Source organism: Talpa occidentalis, unplaced genomic scaffold (assembly GCF_014898055.3).
Source record: "Talpa occidentalis isolate TD23 unplaced genomic scaffold, MPIMG_talOcc4v2.1 talOcc4.3, whole genome shotgun sequence".
Classification (NCBI taxonomy): Eukaryota; Metazoa; Chordata; class Mammalia; order Eulipotyphla; family Talpidae; genus Talpa; species Talpa occidentalis.
The window spans coordinates 2798284-2810810 of NW_023603184.1; the positions used below are offsets into that span (position 1 = coordinate 2798284).

At 34.4% G+C, this 12527-nt stretch overlaps 2 protein-coding genes across 2 annotated transcripts; one reads left to right on the forward strand and one right to left on the reverse strand.

Annotated features, from left to right (window-relative positions):
- Window positions 1-3105: 3105 nt before the first annotated feature.
- On the reverse strand, window positions 3106-4056 carry LOC119254430 (olfactory receptor 10AG1-like). Its single transcript, XM_037521528.1, has one exon. The coding sequence runs from the start codon at window positions 4045-4047 to the stop codon at window positions 3106-3108; it is 942 nt and encodes a 313-aa protein (XP_037377425.1). The 5' UTR covers window positions 4048-4056.
- Window positions 4057-11362: 7306 nt separating this feature from the next.
- On the forward strand, window positions 11363-12308 carry LOC119254431 (olfactory receptor 10AG1-like). The gene is given in 2 exon segments (XM_037521530.1): window positions 11363-11535; window positions 11537-12308. Coding segments are annotated over 2 exon segments (945 nt in total).
- Window positions 12309-12527: the final 219 nt, after the last annotated feature.

The following is a 12527-nucleotide window of genomic DNA, read 5'->3' on the forward strand; positions in this document are numbered from 1 at the left end:
ATTTTTATAGGATATAAAACCCTAGTTTAATTCATGTAATATGCTTAAATGCATACTTAATACATGGTTTCAGCATATAAATGCCAACACTTTAGGTCATGATGATGATATTATGATAGTAATCTCTGATATATTGAACCATTGTATTACAAGATACTTCTGTATTTTCTTCTTCCATGTTATAGTAACAAGAATTTGAAAAGCATAGAAACTACCTGAATTAGTGTTCTGAAATTAATACCCACAAAAAAATTGAGATCAAAGGATTCCTTTTCACATTTTCTGCAAATGAGTGTTCTTCACTGAAGCTACAAAATTCAGAAATTCAGATATATGTAATTTTGGTATTAGGGATAAATAACACATTCTTACCTATTAGGATTGAAGTTAATTATACAGTTTACCTTTACGATTGAATTAAAAGACAGAGAAAGATGAGAAGGCAGTCCCTTTTTTTGAAGGTCATGTAAATTAATGTGTAACAGGTTAAACACCTTCTAAAATAAGTTGATTATCACAATGAATAGAGCTCTTTAAATAGGATGTAGCCTGTACTCTGGGGATCAGCTCCTATCCCATGTTACCTTCTATTTGAATTAAACCTGCCACTCAAGGAGTTTGATACAATCAAAAAATAATTTGCCATATTACTCTTATGCTAAATTCTCAAGTTTTTTTGTTTTTGCAATATTTTAAGAAATCTAAGCATTGAGAAATCATAAATTTATAAATATATATTACTTACTAATAAATTAAGATGTTCCAAAAAATATGCTGAGATATAGTATCTTAAATAAGAGAAGCTCATCTCTCTGTTAAAAAATTCATAAGTAATTAGTCTAAATCTCTTGGGTAGTTATATCATTTTCAACATGAGTCTTCAATTTCTACATCCATATTAGCCAGGTAGACCTCATCATTCCAAGACTCCAGAAATGCGGGAAAGAGGGCAAAAGGGAAATACTATTTACTCATTTCGTTTTAGGTGGATAAACTGGAAACATTATGCAAAATTTCCAAGCACAATCTGTCATATCAAATTTAGTTACAAAAGCACTGAACTAGAAGAGTTTGATTGCATTCCTAGCTGTAATGCCATGTGACCTCCTGACACTTGCTAATTACCCTCAACTGTCAAAACCTAAAATTCTTGATAGTTACTGGTTGGAGTTCCTAGTCAAGGATGTTCTCAAGTTTATTATGACTCCTCTCAATACAATGATTACAAAATAGAGTCAGTTTTTGTAAAATAGACCTCAAACACACATACATATATACTCACAAAATACTATGGAGGAGAATATTACCTCTAAGAAAATCAGGAATAGATTTTTACCTGCATAAAAATGAATGAATAAAGAAATGGTAAAGCAGATCTTAGAAGCATGCACTGAAATATATCATCTTGTAGAGTTTTATATTTACTCATCAATTTTGAGCTTTTTATTTTGTTTTAATCCTAGTAAATCAAATATATGTGTGGCATAATCTCATTTTATTTTAATTTGATTTATGATAATGAACATCTTTCATATGATTATTTGGTATCTGTATATCCCCTTTAATTCCTTTCTTCAATCTCCTATACTTTTCAGTGTACAAGTCTTTCATGACCTTGGTTTGATTTATTCCCAAGTATTTTTTTTTCTTTTTACGTTGTCATAAATGGTATGGTTTTCATGATCTCTTTCTAGTTCATTGTTTGTATGTAGAAATGCAACAGATTTGTGCATTTTGATTTATAATTTAAAGCATTACTGTATTCACTTATTACTTCTAAATGTTCTTTTGTAGGATGTTAAGGATGTAAATGGTTTGATAAAGTAAAATATCAGTATAGAACAGGAGCCGACAGTGTCTTAAGCACATTGACAAAATTATAAATAAAACAACAGAGTGGCGGACTTGCCAAAAGAATCGCTAACAAAACTTTTCAGATGCACAAGTAAACTATTCATGTAAATTATTAATTTAAGAATCTGGAATTGCAAGGAAGATGGTTTTGTGGACAGATAGAAACTTTCCTTGGTAATGCCAGTTCAAAGGATTAATGATATAAAGCACTCTAGTAAGAACTAAAGACATGAAAGATTATGTACATCAGTGTAAATGAAAATGTATGCACTTTGGGTAATCCTGAAGATAGCTTCTAATATTTCCTTCTCTTCTAAGTTCACAGATATTTTCTTTTCTTTTCTTTTTCTTTAATTTTATACTTTACTATTTTTTTAAGTAACATTGCATTATAACATTACAATAAGTTTCAGGTGTTTCTTGTTGAGACTCAACATATCTGTGTGCTAAATCCACTCTCACCATAGATACTTTCTGTAAAAAATATGAGCTTCCACAAAAATATAGCTGTCTGAAGTACAGTTATTAAAAAATAAAATAATTGGAATAAAATTAATTTTGTACCATATTTTTTCAGTAGAATATAGAGATATTGGCAAATCATTCTGTTTGAATGGTTTCATTGAAATAGGTAGAAGTGTTCTATATATTAGAAAGAGAAATAAATTTATATAAGCTTTCATTTGGTATTATAACGTGTTATTTTATGTTGATATACAGCATATTGAATTCATGTTTTCAGTGTTTAAGGATGCTCTAAACCCTCTAAATTTTGGCAGGGTCTCTGATAGGTGATAGAAATAATCACTTCTTTACTTACTCATTTCATCATTTATTCAGCTAATATTCATAATCAAACTGCCATTGTGATGTCTCTGTGCTGTGGTAAATGCTACACATTTCTATTGCAAAGTTTTAAAAATTGTCCAGGAAAATAATCTCTTATACATTCACTATATTTGAGTTAAATGTCTTAACAGATTTACTTGTTTTCAGTTTCGGTGGGACTCTGCAGTACATTATTATTGTAGTTTTGTAGCAAGATTACTGTTTTGCAAAGAATATTGAAGTCAGATTAAATGATTGCAATGAATATCCAAGAAGGGTAAATATTAAGGTAACATACAAGTATCTGAAAGTACATTACAAAACAGAAGGGATTAACTTCTTAAAGGTGGAATGCAGAAATTTTAAATGATTATGGGATAAATGTCTGGCAAGCAGTTAAGCCTTACACTTAAACTTATCACACTATTTTTTAAGGAAAGCTTTTCTCAGTGCTGCAATCACATCCTTGTTCCGAAGGCTGTATATCAAGGGATTAAACATTGGTGTCACTACAGTGTAGAAAAGAGAGAGCAGTTTGTCAGTTCCTCCAGAATGACTGGATTTGGGCTTGAAGTAGGTGATGCAACCAGATCCAAAGAATAAAACCACAACTATGAGATGGGAAGAACAGGTGGAGAAGGCTTTGGCCCGTCCACCGGCTGTTGGCAACCTCAGGATGGTAGAAATGATTTTGCCATAAGAGATGAGGATCAGCGTGAAAGGGATGGCAACAAACACAGTTGATGCTGCAAAGAGGGCTTTCTCAGCCACTGAGGTGTCCCCACAGGCCAGCTTGATCAAGGGGGGGATGTCACAGAAGAAGTGGTTGATTTGGATATCACAGAAATGCAGAGAAAATATCAGGCTTGTTTGTCCTATCTGGAGTGGGATTCCCGTGACCCAGGCACCAATAGCCAACTGGACACACGTTTTGTGGTTCATGACCAGAGGGTAGTGCAGAGGGTTACAAATGGCCACGTAGCGGTCATACGACATCACGGCCAGCAGGAAACACTCAGAGGCTCCCAAAGTAATGAAGAAACAATTTTGGGTGGCACATCCCAGTCTAGAAATGGTTCTATCCTGAGTCCAAAGGTTCTTCAAAATCCTAGGGACAGTGACAGACACAAAGCAGATTTCCAATGAGGAAAAATTTGCCAAGAAAAAATACATGGGTTTCTGCAGTGCAGTGTCAAACCTGGTTACTATGATGATGAGGCTATTTCCAATTAAGATGATCATGTAAACAATGAAGAACAGGGCAAATAGTAACCCTTGGACATTTGGAAGGTCAGAAAATCCCAAGAGTACAAACTGAGTCACCATGGAAACATTGTCTTCTGCTTTGATCACGTTATATTTCATCTGTATGTATGATTTAATCAGAAGAACACATTAGTTCATTTTCTTGGATTTGTTTTCTTATTTTAAAACTATGAATGGAATCCCTTCCAAATTTCCAGTTCCTTATAATAAAATACCTATTTCTGGTGACTTGCATATGTCATTATCATTAAAAGTATCTTTAAAAGAAATATCCCTTCATCTATCTTTTCTGCTCCATGATTATATTTCTTTCTTTCTTAACATTATGTGGTTATAACTTTGCTATACATGTGGATACTCAAAAATGCAAAATATGAATTTTGCTCAATTGCACCAATGTTCCAGTCTTGTCATTGACATGTTTTCCTCAATTCTCAATCCATTTTCTTTTATTAGCGATTCAAAATTAAATTTATTACAAAGGCTATAATTTATAAATCATCTAAAATAATTTTAGAGATGCAAATAGTTGATTTTTTAATTGACCAACTTCAAGTGGCATTCTTTTTTTTAAAGATTTATTTTTATACAAGAACTGGGGTACAGGCCAGAGGCGCAGGAGGGTGAAAGGATTTGCCAGAGAATGAGCGGGGAGCAGAACAGACAGATGGACCAGAATATACTGCTGAGGGAGCAGCAGGTGAGAAAGGAGAGGTCTTCTGTGCTATTTGGGTATCTCCCTGACCCTCCAGGAATTGAACCCATACTGTGGAGGCTGCAGACAGCTTTACATCGTAACTGCTTTTATTCTGATTTTGCAGTAGAGAGTAAAAGAAAATTCTATAAATTGGACTTCCTGTGTAAGAATATGCAACACTGAGAAGCAGGTTCATTTCACATTTATGTTCAAGAAGTATTTCTAACTAGATTTTGTGTCCCTCACACATTTCTTATGTGACAGTAGTAAAAACTCATCTTTGAGATTTTCCTACATTATTCATGTCATCACTAATTGCTACTATTCTGCAAAATTCATAATTCCATTCAGTTCTCTCTCTCTCTCTCTCACTCTGTGTGTGTGTGTGTGTGTGTCTGTGCGTTTTCATGTATGGTTATATGTTGGTGTGTGACTATCCAACTTTCCTGCTAAGTTACAAATGATTCAAATTGATTGTTGATTTGGAATACTACCCATAAGGAAGCACATATTCCTACCCAAAATGCACATCTTCCCTCCACCTCCCTCCCTGTGTAGATCAAGGGGTCTTTGTGTGTATGTGTTCATGTGTGTTTGTATGTCTATATGTAGGAATTACACTACTTTCAATCTTGCAGAAATAGCCACTACCTCATCATGCACTAGACCACACCCATATTATCTGTTAAATAATGTGAAAACCAATAGAGATTAATTCACTGCAAAGAAGATACACGGGTACCTAAATTCTAAGGGTGTTAAATTTGGGCAGTGGTCAAGATTTCAGTTACCAAAATGTAGATACAAATGGAGCAGGATCAAAAATTCATAAACACTTGGGGGTCTTGAGGATTTTCTGTGACTAAGGAAAGAATTATAGAATAATTTCTTTTGCCATCTACAACATTCCAACTACATATCAAGTTACTAGCATTATTTCAAATTTGTCCCATAATTAAACAATTTTCCTAATAAAAATTTGACTCCAGGGAATATAAAAATGCCATAACAGATTCACTAAGCTGGTCTGGAAATGATGATGATAGCTTACATTATTAAGGTGATTGTGTATGTATAGGACTGTAAAAACAGGCCAGTTTTGCATTATACCATCCTAAACATCTTTAAATACACTTTATTTATTTAATTCAATGTAGTGTCTAATATTTAGATAGTGATTAAAATTGTTGAATGAGCTGCTGCATTTTTCTAGATCTTCCTAAACCTTCTGCCCACATTTGAGGCGTTAACCTTTGCCCTCAGAAACTGCCATCCTCTGTATTCTCTTTATAAGATTACCACTCCGCACATGGCATTCTCTCATTCTTCCTTCCTTCGGTAAATCATTCCCTTCTTTTCAAGTGGAGAAGTACATTTGATGGACAAATTGCTACAACAGTGCCAGAAAACAGTAGAAAAATAATCCCAGCGACATAATTTGCTAAGAATATGCCTACATCTACTGAAATCATTTTTAACCCCACATTTTATTTGTAAAATGGCACACCCTTTTCATAAATGTGAAAAAGGATGCTTAATTTTAACCATTTGGAAAATAAGAAGCTTATAATTACTAAACCATTTATCCACAAGGCAAAATATCACTCCAAGAAAAATCTTATTCAAATTTTTCAGTATAGCTAAAGGTTTTTCTGACTTATGGAAACTATAGATGCATCTATTCATAAAACTTTAAAACAATAAAACACTGCATAAAATTTAGCTAAATGTAGCCACAGATGTTGTTAGTCAAATATTTCTTGTTTATTTCTCTGGTCTTTGGGTAGAAATACTGACTTTCTCTGATATGGAGAGTGTGTACTAATTAAATCAACTTTATTTATTCAGTGTTATAATGTTCGTATTCAGAAAAATTCTATTAAATCAAGCTGAAGATAAAAATAAAAATTAAAAATTGATGATGCAATTCAGATGGCTTTTCCCACCAAACCACTAAAGACAAAATGAAAAAAAAAAAAAAAAGAAAACTGTAATCTCTTTAGCTTTTTCAGATTTATTTAACTTGTAATTTAACCCTGAACAAGGTATCCTTTTATTACTAGGGGTATAAACTAGTAGAATAAAACCATTTCAATAAGGCCTATTACTATCTGCCTGATTTGTTATATATGAAATTTTTATGAGATATTATGTCTAAATTGAATACAAACAAAATACTAAGTACATACAAAATACTAAATACATACTTAACAGGTAGTAATCACTTAATAGATGGTCATATCTAAGATGGAAATAGTGATTATTCTGATGATGATGATGATGATGATGATGGCAATCATCTTTCATTTATTTGTCCATTATATTACAAATAACTTTGCTTTTTCTCAAAATATGTTTTGTATTTATGATGAAAGGTATAAATGCTACCTGAATCAATGCATTTGACTTTAAATATCAACTATAGCTGCAAAACAATTCTTTTCAATATCATGTAAACAACTGTTCTTTGATCTAAAATATACTAATATACGCAAAAATAAATCTGGTTTGGATAAAATTTACCTTTAAATATGGAATGCTTACCTTTATAATTGTGTTAAAAGATACAGAATGATAAAGAAATGCTGTTTTTATCCAAAGGCAGGTACTTTACTTTCTTTAATACAGAGGTTAACCATCTAACATATGCTCTAATGTCATTAGAAATCGCACTCTTTGGTGCTGTTTAAGTTAGGAAATATTCTTTACCCTTGGGATCAGCTTTTTATCTATGCCACTTTCTAATTGAACAGAACCATCCTTCCTGCCTCTCAAGGAGTTTGGGAGAACAACCAGAAACATCTGTTCTTCAAATTGGAAATGTGTGAGGAATAACTAAAGAATCCCCAAAACTCCAGAGAGGAAAAATAAAGTAACCTAACTAGCAAATGCACTTAAGACTTGACTCTGTTTTACCAAAGGAGAGATACAGAAGCCAAATAGTCACTAAAAAATAATCACTATCGGACCTCCCTGGTGGTGTAGAAGTTGAGCGCTGGGTTGTGAAGCTGCCTGCAGCCTCTGCAGCACCGGTTAGATCCCCAGCCTCCAGGCGAGGGTCCCAGATGCGCGCAGACCTCTCCTGCCGCCCACTGCTCCCCTCAGCAATGTACATTGTCAGTCTGCCCGCTCTGCTCTCCGCTCTGGCTCTGGTGAATTCTCTCACCCTCCTGCACTTCTGACTATACCCAGTGCTTGTATAAATAAATAAATAAATCTGTAGAAACAACAACAACAAAAAATAACTGCAAAATAATAATAATAATAATCACCATCATTACTCAGTATTAGAATTAAAACCAATGAGAATATGCTATAATAATGGTGACTTCAATTAAAACAAAATCACAAAATGACACAAATTTAAATAGGTAAATAAATATGTAACCCTTAAGTAGTGACAGTTTGAATGCATGGAAATGCTGTTTCTTAAATCTCTTCATTAATCTATATATAAGTACAAGCCTCTTCTTATTTCTATTAGTTAGACCTAATATTAGGCTTCATAGTATTTTGTGAGTGTGTGTGTATTGTGTTTTTGCAGAGGTTTATACTAAAAAGACCTAAATAACCTGAAGTCACCCTTTGTTGTTAACTTGAAGCAGTAACTCCCTGAAACTATGTTTTTACAATTGAGGACAATTTCAGCGGTACATCCTCAGGCCATTGAGCAAATGCTTATGTTACTTAGCGAACAGGGTTTTTTTTTTTTTTTTTTTTTTTTTTTTTTTTTTAAGAGTGTAGCAGAGTCTTTTTTTTTTTTCTTTAAGATTTATTTATTTATACAAGAACTGGGTACAGTCAGGAGCGCAGGTGGGTGAGAGAATTCACCAGAGCCAGAGGGGGGGCAGAGCAGGCAGAAGGACCGAAGTACACTGCTGAGGGGAGCAGCAGGTGGCAGGAGAGGTCTGAGCACCATGTGGGCCCCTCCTCTGGTGGCTGGGGGGCAGCCGCTGGGGTGGGGGGGGTGGGATCGAACCGGTGCTGCGGAGGCTGCAGGCAGCTTCCCAACCCAGTGCTCAACTGCTGCGCCACGGGGGAGGCCCCAAGGGTTTGTTTTTACAGAACATCTGTTTGAAGGTGGTTAGCCTCTATTTTAATAAAATCAATTTACCTGCCTTTAAAAAAAAAAAAAAAAACACTTCTTTATCAGTGAGAAAACATTTCCAGTGGCTTGTGCAGCAGGGTGAAGTTGAGACTAAATTTGATATGCGGGATTGTGCCTGTAACTGCTGTGTGCTGTTCTCAGCACTTACAATTGAAAGGGAGTAAGTGAGTGCCCCTTTTGGTTCCTTTCCTCCTTGTCCATACAGGAGCTGGCACAGCCTACATTCTAATGTAGATGTAGAGATGGAAGACTCATGTTGAACATAGCATAACTGCCCCAATAGTCTGGAACTTCTGAATTTTTAAAAAAGGAAACAGAACTCACTAATTTAAGACATTATTAATTTACATCTCTTTCAGAACACCTTAGCTTCTATCAGAATTAATGACTATAAATTTCTGATTCTTAATGCTCACATTTCTTGTCGATGACAAAATAGTACTATTGGTTGACAATCTAAAGGATGGTAAGGTGAGACAATTTTCAGTTGTGTTAAAGTCCTTGAGTAGCAGGCAAAAGGTTTATTTAAAATAGAATGTGACATGGGAGAGGAGTTGATCCCCAGGGTAGAGGATATTTGTTATTTAAAGAGCAGGATTTGTTATGGTTATGACAATAGAACCTATGTTAGAAGATTTTTAACCTCTGTTTAAAAAAAATTAAATTATCCAGCATCTAATCAAAATGCTCTTTCTCATTCTGTGTCTTTAACTCAATGATAGAGGTAAGCATTATACTTAACCTCAATCCAGGCAAGTTAGCATGATTATTTTTATTAATAACAAATTACTTTTCACCTATCTGTTTTTGCTTAGCAAAAGCAAAGAACGGTCATTTTCAAAAATATCTGTATTTCTATTAAAAGTCCCCTTAAATTTGTTATCTTTTTCAATTTGAAAAACTTTAGTTATTGTATAATTATGGGACATAGTTTAAATATTTTTAACATGTAGAATGAAATGAAACATCATAGATAGTAAAAGAAATTATTATTTAATTTTCTTATTGTCAGTCACAGAAAATGCACAGAATGGCCATTAGTTACACAGATCACATAGGTCCTGCCCAAGTTGTGTCTACAGTCTAAAGCTAAAGTGAGTCATTTGTACTGTCTTTCAATTAGTTAAGCTAAGATGGAAGTTTCCTAGCACACACTGAAAAAAAAAAAATAAGTTATGTGCTACTTCACCTGGAATGATTGACGCTTTAAAAAATTGACCCTGAAAGTTGCCGTCACATCTGAGGCATCCAGAAGGGGAAGGTGAGACAGAACAATAAGGGAGGTGGGGGAGGAAACAAATTTGGTCAATCTATGGGTAGGCGAGCACAACGTATTTTGCTGGAGACTGGATGCTTTGGTTCTGGAAAAACCATGGTGACCTCACCCGGGTGGAGAAATGCTATCCTGAGAAAAACAAAAAAACAAAAAAACATTGATGTTAGCTAACGGTAAGTCATTAATAAAAATATGCATATAAAAATTAAAAAAGTAATATTTCTAGAAAGAGACACACACACACACACACAAAGACAGAGAAAGGCAGAGACAGATTCAAAGCAATTTTTAATCTTCAGGAAGAAGGAGGAGAGAGTTGGTTTACATTTTGGGGAGGAACCAGAACTTCCATATTGGGTATTACGGAAAAAAAGAAGCAAATAATTTGACTCACTTTCATTTATTTAAGAAAGACTGACCATCAAACAGCAACATACTCATGTACATGAACACACACGCGTGCAGCACACATGCAAAAATTAACTGGAATATATGAGGTCTACAGAATGGGGTCAACAGGTACCAGTGTAGTAGCTTCAGGAGATTTCAGAGCTGAGTGGTTGGGGATGTCTCACATTACAGGGAAAGTGTGTGAGACTGCATGTGTGAGAAATGCTTTCTTCAAGATACATGTTGATGAACTCGCCTTTTATCTTTTCAGTTTTCATTGCACAAGAATATGATTTAAGATTTTTTTTTCTCCCCACAGCAAAATCTGAATAAATATTATGGCTGCTGGCTTCATGGACCTTACATTGAAATGTACAGTTTTAAGAACTAATTAAAATATTTACTGTTTATGAGTGAATTTTTATAAAGAAAAAGTCTGTGGATATTCAAAGAAGCACAAGAAGTTCATCACTTTTAAAATGAAGTGCATTCTAAAAAAATATTTTATATGATTTGCAAATTTTATTACACATGTAATAAAATTTTATTTTTACATGTGTAATAAAATTAGATTTAAATTGATAATTATAAAAGCAGATTGAAAGGAGAACTTAAAAACATGTGAACTAGAGGAGTATTAGTATGATAAACTAATGGTTAATAAATTTGAAAGCAATGGAATATCATCCTGTGTCCATTAACATATCTTTCTTCAAAAACAAAGAAATAAGATGACCATAAGCAAGAAAATGAATGAGGGAATTTTTTCTTATATGTCTATTTAATAATAATGAAAAATTAATTTCACATCTTTTGGACACCTATCATGATTTTCTTTGTTAACAGGAAATTGTGTGCCATGCTATCCTTAACTTATTATACATTAGGACACAAATCAAAAGATTGACAATTAACTTGAAATCACTATTATGCCATTTTACAGATGCCCTTTGACAAGATGAAAGTGGAAGGCAATGTTTCCTCTGTGACACAATTTGTACTCCTGGGATTTTCTGACCTTCCAAAACTGCAAGGATTATTATTTGGGCTGTTTGCCATCACTTACATGATTATCTTACTTGGAAATAGTCTCATCATCACAGTAACCATGACTGACTGCACTGCAGAAACCCACGTATTTCTTCCTGGCAAACTTTTCCTCATTGGAAATCTGTTATGTGTCAGTCATCCTTCCTAGGATTCTGAAGAACCTGTGGACTCAGGATAGAACCATTTCTAGACTGGGATGTGCCACTCAATTGTTCTTCCTTATTTTTGGAGCCACTGAGTGCTTCCTGCTGGCCGTGATGGCCTATGACCGCTTCGTGGCCATTTGTAACCCTTTGCACTATCCTGTGGTCATGAACCACAAGATGTGTGTCCAGTTGGCGATTAGTACCTGGGTCATTGGAATCCCAGTCCAGATAGGACAAACATGGCAGATTTTCTCTTTGCATTTCTGTAATTCCAACCAAATCAACCACTTCTTTTGTGACCTCCCCCCATTGATCAAGGTAGCCTGTGGGGACACTTCACTTAATGAGCTGTGTGTCTACTTAGTTTCTCTGCTGTTTGCCACAATCCCCTTTCTACTGATAGTTGGTTCTTATGTCAAAATCATTTCTACCATTCTAAAATTACCCTCAGCTACTAGTCGATTCAAAGCCTTCTCCACCTGTTCTTCCCATATCTTAGTTGTGGTTTTATTCTTTGGATCTGCTTCCATCACCCATTTAAGGCCCAAATCCAGCCACTCTGCAGGAACTGACAAACTGCTCTCTCTTTTCTACACCGTAGTGACTCCAATGTTTAATCCCCTGATATACAGTCTTCGGAACAAGGATGTGATTGCAGCACTGAAAAAATTGTTTTTTAAAAAAGTGGTGTGATCAGTTTAAGAATAAATATTTTCTGGTTGCCACAGCTACCAAATAAATATAAATTTAGACATCCACACTTCAGTTGGTTAGTTGATATACTTACAGACACTTTTTGTATTACTCTAAAATATACTTTGTTTAGGTATACTATTTGAAAATACATCTCTCATCAGTGTTCAATACCTAAAGAATAAACTTCCAAATGAATAAATTAGTAATATGCATGGT